Source organism: Mobula birostris, chromosome 4, assembly GCF_030028105.1.
Source record: "Mobula birostris isolate sMobBir1 chromosome 4, sMobBir1.hap1, whole genome shotgun sequence".
Taxonomy (NCBI): domain Eukaryota; kingdom Metazoa; phylum Chordata; class Chondrichthyes; order Myliobatiformes; family Myliobatidae; genus Mobula; species Mobula birostris.
In genome coordinates, this window is record NC_092373.1 from 55,307,481 (window position 1) to 55,332,646 (window position 25,166).

The window sequence follows — 25,166 nt, forward strand, 5'->3', positions numbered from 1 at the left end:
CAGGGATGTGCACTGAAAATCCAGCAGTGCAGTCAGTGGTTAAAAATGCCCACTACTACAGCTTCCTCAGTGAGGTTTTCTGCTTTCACCATCTGTTAATTCTTCTTATGCCCCACAATTATCTATCGCTACATTGGAGAGTGGCATGGTCTCGATGCCTGAAATGCCACCTTTTTGTCATTAAACCCAAAGTACGTGAAATCATTTTTTCTGTCAGAAACAGTGCTTGGGTGACATCACTCATTTGGACTTGGGCAGCAAAATTACGAGACATGGCAGAGTCCTATAATAGCTGCTAAGAAAGACCTCGATGTGAGAAAGCCATTCCTCACATCCCAGAAGGCACAAAGTTCGAAGTAAATTTATTAACAAAGTACAGATATGTCACCATACAGAAAGCTACCCTGAGATTCAATTTCTTGCAGAGATTCACAATAGAGAAAAGAAAAACAATAAAATCAATGGAAAACTACACATAAAGACTGACAAACAGCCAATGTTTAGCTGACAAACTGTGCCAAATGAAAATCAATAACTAAGTAAACAATAGATAGAACATGAGTTGTAGAGTTCTTGAAAGTGAGTCCATAGATTGTGGAATCAGTCCAAGGGTTGAGGTTAGTGATGTTATCCACATTGGTTCAAGATCCTGATGGTTGGCAGGTAGTAACTGTTCCTGAACTTGGTGGGGTAGGACCCAAGGCTCCTATACCTCCATCCCAATGGCAGCAGCAAAAAGAGATTATTGCCTGGATGGTGAGAGTCCTTAATGATGGATGCTGCTTTCCTGTGTCTGCACTCTTTGTAAATGTGCTCAATGGCAGAGAGGGCTTTTCCTGTGATGGACTGGACTGTATTCAACACTTTTTGAAGGATTTTTTCCATTCTTGGACATTGGTGTTTTCATACCAGGCTGTGCTGCAACTAGTTAGAATCCTCTCCACCATGCACCTATAGCAGTTAGTCAAAGTTTTAGATGACATGCCAAATCTACACAAACTTCTAAGAAAGTAGAGGTGTTGTCATGCCTTCTTTGTGATGGTACTTATCTGATATCATAAGGCCAAGACACTTGAAGTTACTGACCCTCTTCACCTCCAATCCCCTAATGAAGATTGACTCATGCATCTTCTTCATGGAAAACTTATACAAACTTGTTGTATATCAAAGAGGTCCAGGTAGGACACAGTGTCTAGGTCTTATGCCAGGAGAACATTAGATGCACTAAAGTGAACTACATGAAAGTGCACAGTCCTGTTTCGTATCTACCATGACTTCACCAGAAACGATATCTGGTGCAATCTCTTGTGTAATCCCCACCCCCGAAAAAAAATCAGGCATTATGCTATCTACCTTTTACATTTCTTAACATGCCTACCATACAGATTGCAAGAATAATTTCTTCCTCTAATGTCTCAATGGGCTTTAAGCTAGATCCAGAGAATATTATAGAATTATCAGAGACTTTTATGTTGCCTAACAAAAAAAATGTTTCCATTAAAATGCCAATTTGAAAATATGCAATTATTTGAATCTAAGTTGATTAAAATAAATTCTTCATAAGATCACTATGCTTTTGAAATTAATTTGTATAGTGGCTTTGGAATCTCAGAATGTTCTAATGCACCAAGTAGTTAATTAAGGATTTTTGAAATCAGTCACTGTTTTAGTTACACACATAGTTATGAAATAAATATCAGTTAGAGATTTGTTTCAGACTCTGGTTAGGGGATAATTATTCCTTGGAACACAGGGAGAATTCCATTGCTCTGAAACATATAGAAAACTAAACATTGCCAAAGGCAAAAGCAATTAGAGAAAGAATCTTATGAATGTGACCAATGCTGAAACTGACCTAAAGATAATTTGATTGCATTTCTTTGGATTCATTTTGACAAACCAAATGTACAGAATCAAGATCCCAACAATAACTTTTATAACATTATTAACATCACTAAAAAAATGGTTGTTTTACAACTGAAGTATTAATTTATCTTACAGAAACTGAGAAATCTGAATAAAAACAGCCTCTCTAACATCCTCCCCCTCCGCAGCGATAGTGAACAGGGTTAAATATTCACTACATTGAATTTGACAGGAGCCTGTGTTGAGTCTAAACAGCAGTCCACCACCACTCATAAAGTATGATGTTCTTTATTGTTCGACTGTGGACAACATCTGTTTCTAATCTAACCAGAAAATTGTGAAAGAAGGTGCAATCGTCACCAAGTAATTTTGATCGTATTGAAAAATAAAGTTAATAAAATAATATTACTGAGTCTGTGACAAGGAACATCTGACTAGTAATTACTTGTCCAAGATAACACAAGGCACAAGGCGCAGGAACACAATGTAGTAATGAACTTTACTTTTACGATTGACATAGAATAGTTAAGCTTCTGTTCATCTAATTATCATTGTATTTCAAACCTCCAAACAAGAGGTATAAATTTTCTGTTAGGAAGGGCCAGATGCATTATGCATTCTTCCCCCCAACTTGATGCTGACCTCCAGTTCATCTCTGACTATTGTGTTCTAGTGCAAAAGCATGGAAATAACGAAAAGGCAATTTAGTGATTTCATATGAAACCATCAACCAGAAGTGCATGTAATCCAATCCAACAATATACAAGTGTAAACCCTAAGGACAGAGAATTTAGTCAAATAATATTTAATATTTACATTAAACCAGTTGGTGTAAAAGATAACACTCAGCAAGAGAATCTTGAATTAAATCAGATCCTCTATATTTTATTGTTCGTTTTTCTCTGAGGTACTTTCTTCAAAGAGTGAGAACTGTTACTGCAGCACTCGACAAGACAGTACTGGTGGACGGCAGTGTTAATTGTCTCCAACTAACTCATGCTTCTGTTGAAAAATATTTTAGTATTGTATTCGATGTTGTGTGTCTTTCCTCAGAATCAATTCTTCAGCTGATATATTAGATTGCCTGAAGAACATCTGCCCATACAAACAATTGTGGTTTAAAAACGTCAAAAGAGAAAGAACTATTAAGGAATGACAAAGGGAATTTTGGTACAATAAAGAAAAACCAAAAAAAAAGAAAAAGAAAGAAATCCTGTAGACGCTGGGACATTGATTCACCAACCCACTCCCAGACTGACCTGTCTGTGGCCTTCTGCACTGTGCTAAGGGGGCTTAATGCAAGCTTGGGGAACCATATTTTATTTTCTGTATGGGCACTTAGCAGCTTTCTATACTCATTATTCAAGTTAATAATATCACTTAACTTACTTTAGTTATTTGTATCAGAAATGACTAATTCTGTTGTAGATCATGTGTAATATTAACTAATTTTTCACTCTCTTCAGTTGACAATCCCTGCTCTGCTGAAGATTTACTACAGCCCTTACTTGCATTTCACAGTTTTTACAACTTCTTTGTCACGAATGACTCTCAATAAACTATCAACAAGATGTCTTCATCAGTCCATTGGCCTCAGCATATCAGATATGTCCCTTCTGCTCTGCTTTCTCTTCTCCAGTTCTAATGAATCCAACCTGAAACATTAACTTGTTTCCCCAAAGACTTACTGAGTGTTTCCAGCATTTTTGCTTTTATTTCTTTTCGGTACAGCACATACACTAAGCAGGCAACTACCTGCGAGATAAAAATGAATCAGTTACATGAAAACACTTGAGAGACCAACAGTATGTAAGAGACAAGCAAACTAATGAGGATTTGATGAATGCACAAAAGAGGTACAAGCACAAATACCACAGAGGACAATCCAGAAGCCATGGATGAACCAGATCTATACCCTTCTCAAGTCTAGATCTGTACCATTAAAGTCATGCTATCCTGGCCTTGAGCCTGAAAGCAAGTACCACCAAGCTACAGGACAGTTTCCATCCCAGAGTTATCAGTCTCTTGAACAGACCTCTTGTACAATTAGGATTCTTGGCCTCACAACTTACTGTACCTTATTACGATTGGGCACTTCATCGTTTCTGCACTGCACCTTTTCAGTAGCTTTCACACTCTATTCTGCATTGTTATTGTTTTACTTTATTCTAGTACAATGCACTGTGTAATAATTTGATCTGTGCGAACAATATGCAAGACAAGCTTCTTCACTATATCTTGGTACACGCGACAATAATAAATCAATACCAATACCAAACAGCTGGTGGAGCTATGAGGTAAAAGCAATTACCGAAATCTGGCTTTAAAATGTTGAGCTCTGGACTTGATCTTCATGATACAATGCACCCAGAGGAAAAAGGAAGAAAAAAAAGGTAGTATGACATTGCGGAGAAGTCGCTTTGAGCAGACAAGGGTAGACTCCATTCGTACGTGCCCTTGTGCGCCTGGCAATAAACTCATCTTTGACTTTAGAGTTGAGCAGAAAATAGAGCAAGTTCCTCCAATAACGCTAGCTGAAGGACGGATCAGATGAATGGGAACCGAGTTAATTATCAGACTTGTATGTCATAAAGTTGTTGCTTTGAGGCATCAGTGCAGTACAAAGACACAAAAATGCTGTAAGTTACAAAACAAGTAGCATGAAAATGGAATAATTAAGTAGTGTTCACGCACTGTTCAGAAATCTGACAGCAATGGAGAAAAGCTGCTTCTCAGTCACTGAGTGTGGGTCTTCAGGGTTCTGTATCTCCTCCCTGATGGCAGTAATGAGAACAGTGCATATCTTGATGGGAAGGTTCTTTTTAATGAATGTCCCTTTCTTGAGGCACCACCTCCTGACGATGTCCTTTTTGGTTGGGAGGGCTGTGTCTGTGATGGACTGGCTGAGACTACAAACTAGTGCAGACTCTTATGATCCTGTGCATTGACGCCACCATACCAGACAGTACGTGATGCAACCAATCAGAATGCTCTCAACCGTACGTCTGTAGATATTTTAAGTCTTCGGTGACATACCAAACCCCCTCAAATTTCTAACAAAGTGGAGAGACTGGCATACCTTCTTCATGGTTGCATCAATATATTGGGCCCAAGGTAGATCCTCTGATACACTGACAGCCAGGAACTTGAAGATGATCACTCTCTCCACTACTGATCCCTCAGTGAGATGTGTGTCCTCCTGACTCCCCCTTCCTAAAATGCACAATCAGTTCCTCAGTCTTGCTGACTTAAGACTGCAAGGTTGCTGACCACCAAACCAGCCGATCTACCTCACTCCTATACGGCTCCTCATCACCACCTGAGAGCTTATCAACAACAATGATGTCATCTGCCAGATTGAAGGTGGTGTGTGAGCTGTGTTTAGTCATACATACATGAGTGCAGAAAACAAACTGACTGGAGTGCTAAGCGGGCATCCAGAGGTGTACCTGTGTTGACCATCAGCAAGGAGGAGATGCTATTACTGTTTCATATTGACAGATAGATGCCAGGGGGCTGAAAAATAGAAAACCTAATAACTGGATTAGGTATGCTGAGCTCATCAATTTCATCAACTTTGCCTCCAACTTCCACCCAGCCATTAAATTCACTTGGTCTATTTCTGACACCTCCCTCCCCTTTCTTGACCTCTCTACCTCCACCTCTGGAGTCAAACTGTCTAGGGACATCTTTTATAAACCTACCGGTTCCTACGGTTATCTTGACTATACTTTTTCCCGCCCTATCTCCTGTAAAAGTGCCATTCCCTTTTCTCAGTTCCTTCATCTCCACAACATCTGTTCCCAGAATGAGGCTTTCCTTTCCAGAACTCCCACCTTCAAAGAATAGGGTCTCCCTTCCTTCAGCATTGATGCAGCCCTCAGCTGCGTCTCCTCCATTTTCTGGACATCGCTTTCCCACCACTGTAATAGGGATAGAGTTCCTCTTGTCCTCACCTTCCACCATGAATCTCTGCATCCAACACATCATTCTCTGCAGCTACCACCATCTTCAACAGGATGCTAGCACCAAACACATCTTTATCTCCCCTCTATTCTATGCTTTCCACAGGGATCGCTCTCTCCGTAATTCTCTAGTCCATTTGTTCCTCCCCACAAATCTCCATCCTAGCACGTATCCTTGCAAGTGACAGATATGTTACACTTGCCCATTCACCTCCATTCAGGGCCCCAAACAGTTTGTCCAGCTGAAGCAACTCCTCACATGCAAATCTACTGGGATCTTCTATTGTATCTGCTGCTCTTGATATGGCCTATGTAAATTGGGGAACCACTTTGTCAAGCATCTCCGCTGCATCCGCCAAAAGCATAATTTCCCGGTGACCAACCATTTTAATTCCTATTCCCATTCCTGTTCCGACATATGACTTCCTCTTCCCCTTTTGCCATGATGAGGCCACACTCAGCGTAGAGGAGCAACACCTTGTATTCCATCCAGGTAGCCTCCAATCTGATGGCATGTACATCAATTCCCCCTTCTCTCTTCTATTCCTCACTATGGGCTGTTGCCTCTTCTCCTTACCTGCCCATCACCTCTCCCTGGTGCCCCTCCTTCTTCCCTTTCTCCCATGGTCCCTCGCCTCTTCTAGTAGAATTCTCCTTTACCTTTCCCACCCACCTGCCTTGACCCATCACCTTCTAGCTGGTCCTCCTTCCCCTCCCCCCACCATGTTATTTTGGTATCTTCCCCCTTCCTTTCCAGTCCTGAAAAGGGGTCTCAGCCCAAATCGTCAACTGTTTATTCATTTCCATAGGCGCTGCCTGACCTGCTGAGTCCTTGCAGCGTTTTGTGTGTGTTCTTCTGGATTTCCAGCATCTGCAGAAATCTCTTGTGTGTATGCTTTGTCTTTCGTCTTTTCTTTGTTCTCTCAGCTCCTCTTTCTTGTTCTTTTTCCACTCTTGTAACATATAGAGAAACAGCTGTAAGCAACAAGGTTTATGCCTCTTTCTTGACTTCTGAAGAACTTTTTGATCACAAAAGCTTCAGGATCCAGCATTAGGTACAAGTTAAGGTTGGAGCTGCCTGGGCGGCTTCTTGCTGAGGATAAAAGTTCGTGCAAGAAGATTCGATGTATGAATATAAGTTTATGACAGATTTAAATGAGGTAAACAAGGAACAGATGTTCTCATCAACTAATAATAGTATGAGATAAGGGGATATTTCACAAAATTTGTAAATAAATCAAAATTCAGCCAAATATGCAACATGATCAAGCTTCCTTAATCATGCTGGTAAAACTGATCCACTGTGGGATAGAGTTACAGAGTTCACCTTTGGCACAGATGAGGAATTGGTAACAACATCCTGGTAAAGATAGATTGCTGGTTGTCCTGCAAGTATATAGAACCATGATCTTAAAGCTCCAGTATTTAATTTATTTTTTTTGAACATGAAAATATTTGAAAATGAGTCAAATGATGTCAACGTGCCCTGAAACTGAAGAGAGCTGCAGTACCAGCTTCACGGGAAGGTTCTGAAACAAAATGAACAATTTAAACCAATGCAAAACAGACAAGAGGTACTGGGAGGAACTCAACAATGTATAAAGAAAATCTGTCCTTTTGAGCTGCTTTGGCTGATTCACCTGGATCATGCTGCAATTACCCATATTGAGAACAGAAAATTCCCCAATTCTGTGTGAGTAATAACGTATAACAAGATTTCATATAATTCTAAGGGCCCAAGTTAAAATTCAAACATCATGTCATCTATATTTGGACTAATTAGCTTGCTTGGCAAGCACACAGAAGCACTTCATTTCCGTTCCAAAACTCTGCTTCAGTTCAGACTTGGTCTCTGACCTTTAAAACACCTGCTTGCACGATACATGCAGCCAAAAAACTTGAAACTCTTCAAGCGTCATGATTTCAGAATTTGCAACAATTATCAACAAAAGTGTTGCAGAACTTAATTGGCTTTAGCAAATTTCAACTTCGTAGTGATATGAGTTACACTGGATGCATTTCAGCTACTATGGCAGAGAAACCAGATTCCATAGCATTGTCTTTTTGGTGAACCCAAAGTACAATATTATTATGCACCAGCTGCTGATCGACTTGAATTGCACTTTCTGAATCAGAAGAATACAGAGAAGGCATTTGGTGACGTTAGTCCTGCCAAGCTGAGTTCCAAACTATACACAGGAAGCCCTGGACAGCAGAAATAGCCACCAAAATTGTACCATCGACTTCCACACACCCCTTGTCTCTTCCTGCCGTCATGCATACAGGGGACTTGCCTATAGCATGAGGACATAGGGGTAAGTGAGGACCAGGTGGAAAAGGAAGAGGAAAGACATCCTGAAGATCATCACTCACCCCAAATAAAACTTGTCCAGATGCATTTATTTCAGTGCATCATCCCCCCTCCCCTTTTCCCTCTCTCACCTCATCTCCTTGCTTGCCTATCACCTCTGGTGCTCCACTCCCCTTTTCTTTCTTCCATGTTCCTTCTGTCCTCTCCTACCACTCACCCTTCTCCAGCCCTGTATCCCTTTCAGCAATCAATTTCCCAGCTCTTTACTTCGTTCCTCCCCCTCCCAGTTAAACCTATCACCTTCTGTTTCTCTCTCCCCTCCCCACCCCACCCCCACCTTTTAACTCTACTCCTCATTTTTTTTTCTCCAGTCCTGCCGAAGGGTCTCGGCCTGAAATGTCAACTGTACTTTTTTCCATAGATGCTGCCTGGCCTGCTGAGTTCCTCCAGCATTTTGTGTGGACAGAATTTTGAAGGACAGAATTACAGGATCGAATTCAAGATGACGACTATTCATGGAAATGCTGCTGGATTGCCCTGTTTACCCTTGGAAACATTTTTACAAAAGAGGACACTCCAATATAATCGAAGGTATCCCTATTATGACAGAGATGATCCAAAGGGAAACCAGATAAGATCCCACATGGTTTCAGGTCTACATGGCCACCGAAAATAGCTGGACTATGCAGCAGAAATTCCAGTTTTCCCTACTTTTATTGGCACCAGAATGAACTTGCCCTTGATGGGAGATGCCTTATGTAGCGATTGAGAGTTGATGTGTCATTGAAGTCGAGAGCTGAAGTGTTGGAGGGGTTATACGCCAGTGATCTAGGCATGGCCAAAATGAAGTCATTGGCTCAAAGCTTATTTGGTAGCCTGGGATAGATCAGCAGGTTGAGCATTTTGCCTTGCACTGTTCGGGATGCCAATGTGCCCAGGAGATGGCAAGAGCAGTGCCTCTCCATCCCTGGGAATGGTCTGCACTGCCCTGGCAGAAGATTTTTGTGGATTTTGCTGAAACATTTATGGGCACAAATTTCTTGGTAGTTGCGGATGGAGCTACAAAGTGGCCAGAAGTGTTCCCAATAGCCTTCGCTGCAGCCTTGCACATTGTTGGTGTGTTGAACAGCCTTTTCTCAAAGCCCGGTGTTTCAGAATACTCAGTCTGTGACAATGGATCACAGTTTGTTGTGGAACAGTTTCAGTCATTCCTAAAAATGAATGGAATAAGACATCTTACATCTGCACCAAGCCACCCAGCTACAAATGGCTTGGCGGAAAGATGTGTCCAGAGTTTAAAGAACGCACTGCGAGCAATCTCCTTACATCCACCAATCAGAATTATTGTTGCTCCAACCTCAATGAACAAGTGTGATTTTATCAAGGCATATTATTGGACCCAATCCATACCTACTGTGCATTATTAACTACAGTTGAGGCATGTCTGCCACGTTTGCCTTAAAAATGTATGCTAACTGCTGTGCAAAATCTTGGTTTAAGTTTAAAATTATAGAACATAGAAAACTTACAGCACAATACGGGCCCTTCGGCCCCCAAAGTTGTGCCGAACATGTTCCTACCTTAAAATTACTATGGTTACCCATAGCCCTCTATTTTTCTAAGCTCCATGTACCTATCCAAAAGTCTCTTAAAAGACCCTGTCATATCCGCCTCCACCACCGTTGCTGGCAGCCCATTCCACGCACTCACCACTCTCTGCATAAAAAAACTTACCCCTGACATCTCCTCTGTACCTACTCCCAAGCACCTTAAACCTGTGCCCTCTTGTGGCAGCCATTTCAGCCCTGGGAAAAAGCATCTGACTATCTACACGATCAATGCCTCTCTATCAGGTCACCTCTCATCCTCCGTCGCTCCAAGGAGAAAAGGCTGAGTCCACTCAACCTGTTTTCATAAGGCATGCTCCCCAATCCAGGCAACATCCTTGTAAATCTCCTCTGCACCTTTTCTATAGCTTCCACATCCTTCCTGTAGTGAGGTGACCAGAACTGAGCACAATACTCCAAGTAGGGTCTGACCAGGGTCCTATATAGCTGCAACATTACCTCTTGGCTCCTAAACTCAATCCTATGATTGATGAAGGCCAATGCACCGTATGCCTTCTTAACCACAGAGTCAACCCGCACAGCAGCTTTGAGTGTCCTATGGACTTGAACCCCAAGATCCCTCTGATCCTCCACACTGCCAAGAGTCTTACCATTAATACTAAATTCTGCCATCATACTTGACCTACCAAAATGAACCACTTCACACTTATCTGAGTTGAACTCCATCTGCCACTTCTCAGCCCAGTTTTGTATCCTATCAATGTCCCGCTGTAACCTCTGACAGCCCTCCACACGATCTGTTACTTTCAGTTGACAAGTAGACTGCATTGCTTCAGGTGATTGCATGGTCATTCTCTGCATTCATACTGATCCCAGGGGTTTGTTACCCTACATCTTAGTTTTCTGTCCCTCAGCCCTCTTTTATGTATTCTATTATTTTTGTGTCAAATTCAGGTAATGGAACTGTTGTAAATAACTTTCCTGCCAGAAAGGTTGCCAAAAGCCTACTTAAACATCGGCTGCACAACGTTACCTTCTGGTTGTCAATTTGGCAGCTCAACCAAAAAGCTCATGAAGTTGTTAAACACGGCCTCTCGTGGCTGGTATTCTCTTTCTGGAAAGATTTCCTTATGCTGAGGACTTGAACTCAACAATAGACCACCGTTTCCTGTCATTTTCATCCCTTTGTTCCGGAAAGTATCATTGTGCTTTAGTTCCAACTATTAAAATCAATCAAGCCTGCCTGTGGCTCTTAGCGAGACCAACCACATACTTTGCTGCAGCTGTACCATAGAGTCTAATACAGCCTGGTGTCAGAGTTCCTTCAATAACCCAAACACATGGCAATCTCATCTGAAGTTTATTCCACTTTGATGTCTGCTAATTTCCCAAATAATTCATCTAACTTATTTACATTAGCTGTGTCAAGTCTCTTTCTGGTTCACTACTTCACTCCCTATGTTAACATTATAAAACCTAGTTAAGAATATGAACTAATTCCTATAGATTTATTCTCAACAACTGGATTTCATGTTTAATTTCTTCACAACAATTCACTTTCAGCAGCTGTTCTTTTATTTGTGGTATATTTCATAAAGCCTCTTTATTTCCCTTTGGATGACGAGTAGGATTATGATCTGGCTGGTCATATAAATCACAAATATATATTATAAAATAAAACATGGTGTAAATATCATATAACTCAATCTTTTTTCTACTGCTTTTGAATTCTTCATGACCTTTACGTTAGATCTTCCGTTTCGCACCAGTCGCGGTTAAATCATGCTAAATTAATCACGTGTCAATTCAATACCTTTTGAAGAGTGGACACTTTGGTAATGGAGGGAGCGTAGTATCCAATTTGTACACAGTAAACTTCCACAAAACAGCCACGTAATGACCTGTTACAGTGATACTGACGGGGGTAAATACATTAAGATACTAAGAATAACCCTTTTGCTCTCCTTCGCAATTGCGCTTTGGGATCTTTCATGTCCACCTGAGACAGCAGATGTAGATTCCAGGTCAAGCTTATTCAGAAAGGCAGTAACACTGATGGCAGCGCACTTGAATATTAACTCAGAATTTCTGGGTCCAGATATGTGGAGTGGGGTTTGATCTGTGCCTTATAACTCAGAGCCTCCAAATGAGTCACAACTTATTTTAATCATTTATTAAAATGATACATTAATAAAATGATATATTCAATGCTGAAGTTGAATAATATTAGATATGCAAGGAAAAATTAGGGAACAAGTCTATCTTAAGGTAACATAAGAGTTGAAAGTTGTTGGTTGGCTCTCCCAGCTCAGATCCGCTGCTTTTCTCCATTGCTGGGAATCTGGAACATGTGACTTGCTTTGGATTTGCCACTGGGAACAACTCAGAAAGCATCACAAGTTCATATGGAAAAGCTTGATATCTTTATTCAAAAGAGAGCACCATTCAGGAGCAGATCACACAAAATGCTGGAGGAACTCAGCAGGCCAGGTAGCATCTATGGAAAAGAGTACAGTCGACATTTCGGACCAAATCTCCAGTCCTGCCAAAGGGTTTCGGCCCAAAACGTCAACTGTACTCTTTTCCATAGATGCTGCCTGGCCTGCTGAGTTCCTCCAGCATTTTGGGTGTGTTGCTCGGATTTCCAGCATCTGCAGATTTTCTCGTTTGTAGGAGCAGATCACTCTCTTCAATGACCAGGGGTTCCCAACCTGGGGCCGGAGGACATCTTGCTTAATGGTACTGTCGATGGCATAAAAAGAGATTGGGAACCCCTTAACTAGATGGAATTTGGAAATGGACTGTTGCTATCAGTGTCTACAGAGATGCTACTGAGGAGCAGTTCACTGCTCACAAATAATAGTACTAGGCTGTCTCACGTGGGCAGCTAGTGACTCAGTATAAAGATCTGCAGCATATCTGTAGATTGTTCTGCAACATGAGCACTGAGAATCTGAGCAGGCTGTCCTCTCACAGGAGCAGAGAGCCACATCTGTCACTTGCACCCTCATCAGCTGCTGGTGACAAGGCAGGGCAGCGTGCACAAGACGAAAAATCTCCACACCTGATGGGTGGGCGCTGTATTTCACCCTTGGATTACTGAGGAAGGAAGAATTTCAGAAGGCTTCGCTGCTATCCCTGCTCTTAAATGTGGTCATTACTGAATTGCTGAATGCACACCGGTATGAAAAACCATTGAAGTGAGGTGGTAATCCTGATGCCTCAAGGTCCATCCCCAATGGAGACGTCAGGCTATGCTGTCTCCCAAGAATCAAGGAGCCACACGAGCTCTGTTATTCCCAGGAAAAATGGCGCTGACCTTCGTAACATGCTTCTCACGATCCTCAGTGATTTTCCACATTCAGGGAAACAAGTTCTTTCCACTGATGAGCAAGTCCTTATGAGTCATGAGTGTAGACTACAACAGCCTGGATTACTCAAAAATCTCAGGGCATGACAGGCATCTATCTGCCCCTCACCAAGACAAAAGTTACAAGTAAAACTAACATTGTTGAGCAGCAAACTGAAATCTGTAAGACAGAGGTAAGAGGGAGCCACCTGGAACAACCCAGAGGTCAGGAAGCAGAGGGTTACTGTGACTTTGACTTCCACAGAGGAAGCAGTCCAGTCTCAAGAATACGAAAGCCTTCTTGCAGAATGCCACAGTTCTCAGTATTAGCACTCTTTGAAAACCCAAACCTTTCCCATGGACAGCTACAGGTACAATCGAATGTCCCTGAAAGCTCACTGTACATAAGGTTTTGGCATGTATCATTTTCTGCGTCTCTTACATTGAGGACCCCAGCCCTCCCTGAGTTACCCAAGCCTTTTAGCCAAAATCAGTTACTCTGTAGTTTGACGTCACAAAGAGTGCTCTTTAGTAGCCTGAGAGCACCCTGACTTGGAAATATATCACTCATCTTCATTGCCGCTGGGTCTAAATCTTGAAAGTCCCTTTCCAACTGCGCTTAAGGACCACCTTCACTTGTTCGGCACCATCTTCTTGAAGGCAATTAGGGACGTACAATAAATGCTGTCAGTAATATTCTGATCCCAGAAGATGAGAAAGTGTAAAATAAATTAGAACACTTACCACTCAGAGTAATGAGAAGGTGGAAGCCACCTCCACAGGGCCTATTAAACACTCAAGGAGAAGCTGGACGAGGAAATTAAAAGGTATGCAGGTGCAGCTCAATGTAGGTAGTTGAGAACTAGCTAAATTAAAGTATAATATCTCCATGAATTGCTTGAGCTGAACGATCTCCTTTCCTGTTATATAATCGATGTAAAATAATCAGTTCAGCTTTGTTCATATCTTTGATGTACTATTCAGACTAGCTCAATGTGAGGCACATGCAAGATAACCATGTCTGGCATTAATTTTGCCTAGGGTGAGGAGGAAGGGCTCTTGGGGTCTCGAGGAAATTGCACATAGACAGAAAGAGAACCAAATGCTGGGAAGAGTTCTGTGGAAATCCTGCAAATGTAGCTTATATTTTATACTAACAGCACAGTACTCCAAACACTTTCTGTACAACACAAAAACAATTACATTTTAGATCTACTTCACCTTCCTCAGTATCAGGAAAATGTGATAAAAGACCCCAGATCTTACTTGTGCTTTCATGTAACACAGATCACATTATCAGCACTTCAATGTCCTTAAATATAAAACTAGTCTGGGGTGATACTTCAGTTCCAATTAGAACATTACTCACAGAGAAATCATAGACTGATGATTAGAAACTTTAACCTGGTTATCAAAAACACTTCCGACAAAGAAACATATATCTGTTATTGATGTGTAAAAGGAGGTTGAGGAACAAACTATCTGAAGTTTTGTGAGCCCTCAGCACATTCAATATCTTTAAATGGGATGACTCATAATCAGAAGACACTGAAGCAGTTTATATCCTGGAGAGAGGGAAATGAAAATACCACGGGCTGGCTGGAGGCCAGGTGGCTCCTACAAAGTTCTTGCATTATTAAGTCTACAAAAGACTATGTTTTATTTACCGAATCTGCATTGAACAATTTTTAAAATTTATTTTGATAACGTTTTTTGAGTTGATTACCTAGTGTTAAAGAGCTTTCTCAATATTTCCTGGCTTCACATCTTATGTCATAAACCTCTTTTAATTTAGGCCCAGGTGAAATAGCCAACATTATACGAGAGGAATTATTTTGACAACATGAAACAACTGAAGATTTTCAATCAACAGAAAAATATGCTTTTGATTTTCTTCTCATTTAAAGTGGGAAAATAAACATTTCTTTTTCTTTCTTCCTAGTTGTTTAACAAGGCTTTTACAAGCAGAATGCAAGACCCCAAATCTATAAAAAAATGCTAGTTAATTGTTTGCCATATCAATTTAGAGAACAAAAGAACTGTGCAACATCTCCAAACACAGATTATAAATTTTCTGCTTCCATTCTGATGTACATTTGGCGCAAATAGGTATTTATTTTGCTATAGTTTGTGGCTATGCATGGTCCATTCAATCTCCTTGTGGTTTTGTTGACTCGATCTTCTGTGCAATTACTCATTTTTTTTTTGCAACCACTTTGATTGTAAATCCACTGTTTAGTGGGAAGTAGTTGATTCTGGGAATAGTTATATATTCTGCAAAAAAAAGCAACAGACAATAGGCTATTTTGCTGTATTTGACTGAATTTATCAGTCTTTACAGTAGGAACATCCTTGTTCTATTCGTATTTTTGCCTTTCAGATCAAATTACATCATTTTAAAACTTCACACACTGAGGTAAGAAATGTTCCATGCAGGACATTTACCAATGTTGATTTTAAACCACTAAACTACATATGACTTAAATGCAAATCTCGAGATTTATTGTACTGTGGAATAAAAAATATCATTCACACATGCCCTTTCTCTGATCAAGCAGAAACATACTTGATCCTGCAACTGCAGGAGAAAAGTGGCCCATTTCCCTCTCAGGGTTGGGATGGTGATGTCAGATGGGGTGGCAGGGGAGGGGGGGAAGCTCCACCTAATCTGTCCAATAATAAAACATGCCATTTCCATATATATTTTGGAGATGGGAAATGATAGTACAACTAATGTACAAAGGTTCAAAGATAATGTCTCAAGCAATTTCAAACAAGGTGTGCAACCAGCTTCTCGTAATATTACTCTTCCTGTATAATCCTGCATGTGTGGAGACCCTTGGCCCTGGTCTGAATGCTGGTGGTCTCATAATAAAGCAGCCCTTTGATTCCTTTAAATCCCTGGCTGTCAGTGGGATCACCCCAGCAGCAACACTATCAGATTCCTTTAAGGGCCTTCCACCCTGGGAACAGTGCCTTTTATCTTGTGAGCAACTGCTCTGCTAAGTTAGATATCCCAAAGTGTGCCCATCACGAGACAACAGGCATACACTTCTCAAATTAACCCTATCCTATTTACCACTGTCAATCTAATGCCAGAGTTGTTTACACTCTAATGTGCATCAGGGAGCAATTAATACTGATATACAGTTTATTTAGGCTTGGATGCCTGATATGTTTTGTATACACCAATAGCTTCAGTACCTGTAGGGCATTATCACAACAATGCAAGTCAATATTCATTACATCTTGGGTAGTCTAACCAACTTCAGTTGACATTACAAACTCCAGGTCTTTCTGACTGATGGACTATTGCTCATACACCAAAATGTGGAAAGACCTGTTGGATTTAAATAAATCGCATCCTCAAAGTTTCTTAGCTTCTCTGTTCGACATCTGATTGAATCAACTACAGTATAGACAAACACTCAATGTTAAAAGTCGACAATAAGCATTGTATTCCCCTCTTTACAAAGTCTGCAACAGGCCAACAACTCTGACAAAACCATGGAGGTTTTGAGTCCTATAAAATTTGCATTCTGTAGAAGTCCAAACTTTGGTTCTGATCCCTGGAAATTTTGGAACACTAAATGCATAAAGTGTAAATGCTTTCAGTTTTTCCATTCCCCCATGTAACATAAATGCACTTGTTTCCCATGTTGCCATTACTCAACGATTTGTTTTGTACTTTCAAAGTCCTTGTGAGAATCGTACTTTTATGAGCTTGTTCCAAAAACACATCAGTCGTGCTGATGACAAATGCTTTCCTTTTTTCAAAAACACAGACCTCTTGTTTTACGCTTGTTATACCCCCAAATGTATAATTAATAGAAATCTAAAAAGGTTGAAAAATTGCTTCCTCTGATTGCCCATTTCCCAAGAACAATCCAAAATTGCTCCAACTTCAGCTAGTTCTCATCTACTACTTAACAGACCTGACAAATGAGTGACAGGTTATTTGTATAAATGCACTGAAGTATCCATTTATGAAAGAAGGTTTTTACAATAAGTGGGTCAAACTAGAATCAAATTAAACATTTGAATTTGGTTAGTTATTGCACCTGATTTTAGGTTGCACTGTCATACTGAGAATACTACAGCGATTTCTTGGGAAGCAAATGTACCGATAAAAACAGAAACATGACAGTTGTCATCAGTGGTTCCCTGCCGTTCCGCAACTACTGAGGGTTTGTCTCTTTCCTCAGTGTGGACTCAAGGAGTAGTAGGTTACCTGATGGAAACTTCAGGATTTTATGAATGATTTTCAATGTAAAAAGCTGCAGTGAGCTTTAAAATGGAGCACAGAGCAATGATTACTGTTCCCCATGGATCTATAGGAACAAGGTGTATAATTTCCCCAGAAGCTCAATATAATCTGTTGCAGTTTTTTTGAACAGAAAACTTCATAAGACAATTTTTAAAGTAGTATATGGTTCAAATTAAATAATTCTGGTCTTAATCTAAAAACTTCCCTTATTAGTGTAGATTAAGTACAATTACAGAAAAATCTTTCCTCATTAGGACCTTTAGGTGGAACCATACCAAAAGCCCCCACACATTATAAATTGCATTCAACTTTGATCTACACTACTCAAGGTCCATTTAAAAAGATGAAGCATAGATCTGGCAGTGGATTTCCATTAGACAGAGAATATACCTATATAATAAAGTAACTGATCTTAGTAAATTGTTTCAGCCCTCATGTGGTGTTAAAAGCTGTGCATCAAAAGGTCGCTCTTGTTTCAAGCATGTCATGACATTCATTTACAAAAATAGAATAATTCCATTGTATTCTTGAGGTAAAACTCTATAGCTCAAATTTGCAAACATTAGTGCACCATCTCATGCACCAGCCTTGCAAGATGATTTAAAACTTGTAAGCCTCCACTGCCAGCTGCTTTCGAATCAAAGTGCACACCATAAAAAAGGTTCAATATGTCCTACATGTCATTACCGTACTCAACAATTTCTCCTTTATCTTACCTCATTAATACAGCCTATAACTCCAAATACTTTGGCGATCTGTCCTAAGAGAGTTGGGTAGTTCTCAGCAATTTCCTTCAGATCTTCAATGGAATTGTCCAGGACACATTGATTGGAAGCTACCAGGTCCACCAACATATTGGTGATAAGGTCACTATGGCTGGGTTCTTTCAGTTGGATAATCAGAGACGAAATGGATTCATTTAATACCTAAAGAGAGAGGGAGAAAAAAAAGCTTCACTTCTATTTGTTGACATATCATTTACAAAAAGTTAATTTGACATGCAAGACAACATGACTTTAGGTGCAAGGGCAATTGTGAAGTTTCATTTATGTTATTAAGTTACTGAACCTACAGTAAAAGATTGGATGGGAAAAATAGATCAGTATGGTGATTTGTACTTGAACTCCAGCTGGCTGTGAGGCATAGGTGAAGGATTGGAGAGAAAGACAGGTATTGAGAACTTTGAGTCCGTGCTTTGAAAGCACACTGAGGCTCTGTGCAGACAGTGGTAGGAGTAAGTCATCTCAAAAACCAGCCAAGCACACAATTCTGTAGAAAAGTCTCAACAGTCACCATAGAATCCACAAAACCATAGGGCAGCAAGTCTTCCTTGATCCTAAGCTACTGTTTAAGAGGAAAATTAAAATACACCCATGGTTGATATTAAAATGTTCCACAGTTTTAAAAAGTACTGCATATTTCATCTGTTAATGGAGTATCACTAATCCAATACACTTCCTTAAATTAACAGGAATTAAATTTCAGGGAAATGTAAAAGCAATGTAAACAATGTTTAAAGCTACTGTTGCTATACACCAAAAATTAATTGAGCCAAGCAACCATGTAGTGATCTACTTTTCTATCCCACAGGGTTGAAAGATAATGAGAGTAAGTACTTATTTATAATGCTCTTGACACTACTGTATGATATTAAGCTAAAGTTATTACTTAGTTGATTGTGTATGATACTTCCAGATAACCAATTAGTAACTTCTCCGAGACCCTCAAGTATTGACCATCTGAGTTTGCCATCTTAAATACCAAAGACCATTTAAAGCTGCTGAAGGGAAACAGTGCTACACTGCTATCAATATGTAAAAAAATGAATCATTTTAACACAGTTCAAAGTTCAAAGTTAATTTTACTATCAAAGTCTATATGTTACCTTGAGATTCATATATTTTCTCTACAGGGTAAAATGAAATACAATAGATTTTATGAAAACTATCAATAGATAAGGATTGACAAACAACTAATAAGCAAATGGCAAACTATGCAAATAAAAATAATACTGTGAACATGAGTTGTAAAGAGTCATTGAAAGTGAGTCTGTAAGTCATTGTGGTGATGATTGTAGGGTATTAACTGTACCTGAATCTAGTTGTGTGGAACCTAAGGCTGTGTACCTCCTGCCTGATGGTAGTAACAGAAAGAGGACATGGCTAGATGATGGGGGTCTTTGATGATTGATGCTGCTTCTATGGTAGCATAGAGCACAGAAGTCATAAATAACATAGCAAGTAACGTAAAACACATCAGACATAACTGTGAGATGCATTAAGGATTTTTAGTTTGAAAATCTTGCTTCAAACTATCTCCATTTCATTCCTGAACTTTAGATTAACAGCCACAACTGATCACAGCTGTTATCAGAGCTCAAGTTCCCAAACACAACAGAAAAGTAACTAAAACAACAGGAATTCTGCAGATGCTGGAAATTCAAGCAACACACATCAAAGTTGCTGGTGAACGCAGCAGGCCAGGCAGCATCTGTAGGAAGAGGCGCAGTCGACGTTTCAGGCCGAGACCCTTCGTCAGGACTAACTGAAGGAAGAGTGAGTAAGGGATTTGAAAGTTGGAGGGGGAGGGGGAGATCCAAAATGATAGGAGAAGACAGGAGGGGGAGGGATGGAGCCAAGAGCTGGACAGGTGATTGGCAAAAGGGATACAAGAGGATCATGGGACAGGAGGTCCGGGAAGAAAGACGGGGGGGGGGGACCCAGAGGATGGGCAAGAGGTATATTCAGAGGGACAGAGGGGGAAAAAGGAGAGTGAGAGAAAGAATGTGTGCATAAAAATAAGTAACAGATGGGGTACGAGGGGGAGGTGGGGCCTTAGCGGAAGTTAGAGAAGTCGATGTTCATGCCATCAGGTTGGAGGCTACCCAGACGGAATATAAGGTGTTGTTCCTCCAACCTGAGTGTGGCTTCATCTTTACAGTAGAGGAGGCCGTGGATAGACATGTCAGAATGGGAGTGGGATGTGGAATTAAAATGTGTGGTCACTGGGAGATCCTGCTTTCTCTGGCGGACAGAGCGTAGATGTTCAGCAAACCGGTCTCCCAGTCTGCGTCGGGTCTCGCCAATATATAAAAGGCCACATCGGGAGCACCGGACGCAGTATATCACCCCAGTCAACTCACAGGTGAAGTGTTGCCTCACCTGGAAGGACTGTTTGGGGCCCTGAATGGTGGTAAGGGAGGAAGTGTAAGGGCATGTGTAGCACTTGTTCCGCTTACACGGATAAGTGCCAGGAGGGAGATCAGTGGAGATGGATGGGGGGGACGAATGGACAAGGGAGTTGCGTAGGGAGCGATCCCTGCGGAATGCGGGTGGGGGGGGGGGGAGGGAAAGATGTGCTTAGTGGTGGGATCCCGTTGGAGGTGGTGGATGTGGTGGAAGTTACGGAGAATAATATGTTGGACCCGGAGGCTGGTGGGGTGGTAGGTGAGGACCAGGGGAACCCTATTCCTAGTGGGGTGGCGGGAGGATGGAGTGAGAGCAGATGTACGTGAAATGGGGGAGACGCGTTTAAGAGCAGAGTTGATAGTGGAGGAAGGGAAGCCCCTTTCTTTAAAAAAGGAAGACATCTCCCTCGTCCTAGAATGAAAAGCCTCATCCTGAGAGCAGATGCGGCGGAGATGGAGGAATTGCGAGAAGGGGATGGCGTTTTTGCAAGAGACAGGGTGAGAAGAGGAATAGTCCAGATAGCTGTGAGAGTCAGTAGGCTTATAGTAGACATCAGTGGATAAGCTGTCTCCAGAGACAGAGACAGAAAGATCTAGAAAGGGGAGGGAGGTGTTGGAAATGGACCAGGTAAACTTGAGGGCAGGGTGAAAGTTGGAGGCAAAGTTAATAAAGTCAACGAGTTCTGCATGCGTGCAGGAAGCAGCGCCAATGCAGTCGTCGATGTAGCGAAGGAAAATTGGGGGACAGATACCAGAATAGGCACGGAACATAGATTGTTCCACAAACCCAACAAAAAGGCAGGCATAGCTAGGACCCATACGGGTGCCCATAGCCACACCTTTAGTTTGGAGGAAGTGGGAGGAGCCAAAGGAGAAATTATTAAGAGTAAGGACTAATTCCGCTAGACAGAGCAGAGTGGTGGTAGAGGGGAACTGATTAGGTCTGGAATCCAAAAAGAAGCGTAGAGCTTTGAGACCTTCCTGATGGGGGATGGAAGTATATAAGGACTGGACATCCATGGTGAAAATAAAGCGGTGGGGGCCAGGGAACTTAAAATCATTGAAAAGTTTAAGAGCGTGAGAAGTGTCACGAACATAGGTCGGAAGGGATTGAACAAGGGGTGATAAAACCGTGTCGAGGTATGCAGAAACGAGTTCGGTGGGGCAGGAGCAAGCTGAGACAATAGGTCGGCCAGGACAGGCAGGTTTGTGGATCTTGGGTAGGGGGTAGAAACGGGAAGTGCGGGGTGTGGGAACTATAAGGTTGGTAGCAGTGGATGGGAGATCCCCTGAGCGGATAAAGTCGGTGATGGTGTGGGAGACAATGGCCTGGTGCTCCTTAGTGGGGTCATGATCGAGGGGTAAATAAGAGCAGGTATCCGCGAGTTGTCGCTGTGCCTCGGCAAGGTAGGGGTCAGTACGCCAGACTACAACAGCACCCCCCTTATCGGCGGGTTTAATAATAAGGTTAGGATTAGTGCGGAGGGAGTGGAGAGCAGAGCGTTCCGAAGGAGTGAGGTTGGAATGGGGACAAGGTGCGGTGAAGTCGAGACGGTTGATGTCCCGTCGGCAATTAGCGATAAAGAGATCCAGAGCAGGCAGAAGACCAGAGCGGAGTGTCCATGAAGAAGAGGAGGGTTGAAGACGGGAGAAGGGGTCATCGGTGGGGGTGGAAGAGTCCTTGCCGAAGAAGTAGGCTCGGAGACGGAGACGGCGGAAGAAAAGTTCCGCATCATGGCGAACATGGAACTCGCTGAGGTGTGGGCAAAGGGGGACAAAGGTGAGGCCCTTTCTGAGGACAGAGCATTCTGCCTCCAACAGTTGAAGGTCGGAGGGGATGGTAAAGACCCGGCACGGATGAGAGCTGGGATCAGAGGGGGGCGGGGGGAGGCTGGGGGTGTCAATGGAGAGGGGAGGGTTGAGGTGAGAGGAAGATGGAGCTTCTGAGGACCCAGGAGCTGACGGTGGGATCTGAGGAAGACGGGGCTGTGGAGTGGTGGTGGGGGAAGGGGAGACGGGAGTCACAACAGCAGCACATAAAGACCCGGCCTGGAGTTCAAGGCTGGAATCTTGAGAGCTGGGATCAGAGGTGGGAGGGGGGAGGCTGGGGGTGTCAATGGAGAGGGGAGGGTTGGGGTGAGAGGAAGATGGAGCCTCTGAGTACCCAGGAGCTGACGATGGGATCTGAAGGAGACGGGATTGCAGAGTATTGGTGGGGGAAGGGGAGACAGGAGTCACAATAGCAGAGAAAAGTAACTAATATACACTCAATTTTTGTTAAATAACTGACATAAGACAAACCTGAGTAAACAACAAAAGGATTCAAGGCTGGTGTTTGATGTCCATGCAGCTATGGAAATAAACATTTTAGGTGTTATATCTTCTGGCCATCTTATAGATTCCTCCAAGTCCAATTCCTGTTCCTTTTAACATTTAATTCAAAAGTATATATATATTTTAGAACAACTGTGTCAAGTTGATTGCAATGAACGTAATTTGAAATATACTGAGCAATCATCCAATTACTCCACATCTGAGGAATTTGAATGACAATAACCAAGCTAAAGAAACGACTACAAAAGAAAATTCTGGCCATGTTATAAAAATATTTGAAAATGTCAAGGGAAGGGTCAGGTTTCTGACATTCACATACTTTACTGAAATATGCCTGAGCACATAGTTTAACTGTTATTTCTTTTTGTCATAGTGATTAGTTACAACATTTCAGGATGAAGAAATTAATCACATTGGTCTGCTCCTTCTCTGAGAACAGCATGTTTTCTGGAACAAAAACAGTGTCTTTCAAAACACGGTCCAAAAGTGCAACTTGATTTGGAATGTGTAGACTCACGTACAAATGGAGAGAATAAACTAGTAATCAGAATGTTATTCCACCATGTGTATCTTATATCCTGTTCAAGAGATAAAAGGATTATTTGCAATGTTCCTCTGGATTCATTAAATGATTTATTTCCTTTACCATTCTGTCACTTGGAAAGCATTGGAGAAGCTCTTGGTCTCTCCTGTCTCAATTATGACCTTTGATATTCTAGTTCCGGAAATTTGTGGTAATCACAGTCTTCATGCTGGCAAGTCTGATGTGCATTCATCCATAAACCTTCTTCTGAAGACTCCTTCTGCCTTTCAAACTAGCTGAGAAATATTTTACGTAAATATCCTGCTGAAATGAAAAAAAAAATCCTACCTAAACGTCAGATAACAGTCCACGGGTCCTGAGAGCTTCCTTGTATATATATATATAGTCATACAGCCTAGCATATTTCCCTCCTTTAAAATACACCCTACTATAAAAATTGTTTGAAAGTCCATCAATGCAATTGACCCATCATAAGCCAGGACATAAAGAATGATTACAAAACACGAAAGATTGGCTATAAAGTCCACTGCATTAAGATGCATCCAATCCATCTAATTAAGAGTTTAATAAATGCTGAATTCCTACAGCATTCATACATATAGCATATTTTTTCAAGATGACTCTGAGCTGCGGTCTCCATTTCTTTTTTTAGGTTCATCGGGATGGTTTAGGGGACAGAGAGGGCAGCTGGGATCAGTTTAGGGTTTAAGGCCAGGGATGTGGGGGAATTAAAGGACAGGCTGGAGTCTCAGTCTCTACTCTGTATTTGGAGGCCAGTAGTGAGGGAATGGTCAGATGTCAGGCCCACAAACAAGGCGAGATGTTCATGGTCTCCTCATCAGTGAGACTGGAGTTTGAGGGCTGGCTTCTGGGGCCCCGTCATTGGTGTGTCCAAAGTTCGAGACCTGGAGTTCGGACCCTCAACTAGGATGCATGGATCAATACCAAAGACTGAAGCCAAAAAGTCAATCAGAGGTTTAGGTTAAAGCCTGAAGGTCAATTGGAGATCTGGATCAATGAGCAAAGCTTGGCCAGAGGTCTAGAAGTTGATGTCTGATGGCCAGAGCCTGGGTCTGCGAATCTCTGCAAGTCTGCTGGGGAAGTCAGAACCCAGTGTCTGCAAATCCACAAGTCCATGGAGGCCAAAGGAGCTTGGGGTTAGATATCTGTCTATGTTGGGAAGGGGGAAGGGGGAAGGAGGAAGGAACAAGGCTTGTTTCATTTTTGTTGCTTGTTGTGTTCTGTTTTGTTTGCTCTGAGTTGTTCTGCTTGAAATTGTGGGTATGCTAAGTTGGTGTGGCAACACCTGTGGGTATTCTCATCAAATTCTTGGATGTGTTGGTTGTTAACACCAATGACTTGATGTACTTATGATAAATAAGTCTGAATCTGAATTGGAGAATCACAGCCAGGGGCAAAAAATTCCCAAAGGAGAAACAGTGGACGCTGGGGATACTCACCAGTCCAGGCAGAGTCAGTAGACAAAGAAACAGAGTTAATGCTTTATATTGATAGCCTTGCAACAGAACTGGCTCATTCTGACACAAAGGCAGAGAGGTCAGAGAGAGTGGCCTGCAACTGTAATAGTCTATCCCCCATTCATACTGATGTCTCTCTAAGTCCCTTTATTCTATTCCTACAAAGCCCAACATCAGTTTATCGAATAGTACCTCATTATCCAGTTAGAAACATTGCGTCTTTCAAGATTCAACAGTGAATTCAGACAACCAGCTTTTCCAGTTGATGTCAGAAATGATGAGTTGTTAAATTTCATA

The 25,166-nt window shown here is 41.7% G+C and overlaps 1 protein-coding gene across 8 annotated transcripts in view; it reads right to left on the bottom strand.

Moving 5' to 3' along the window:
* The window catches only part of veph1 (ventricular zone expressed PH domain-containing 1), a 264,566-nt gene that overhangs the window by 135,834 nt on the left and 103,566 nt on the right, over positions 1 to 25,166 (bottom strand). For all 8 annotated transcript variants that reach the window (XM_072255372.1, XM_072255375.1, XM_072255378.1 and 5 more), the window contains one exon: positions 18,043 to 18,252. In XM_072255372.1, coding sequence (XP_072111473.1) covers positions 18,043 to 18,252 — 210 coding nt within the window. The remainder of the gene's footprint in view (positions 1 to 18,042; positions 18,253 to 25,166) is intronic.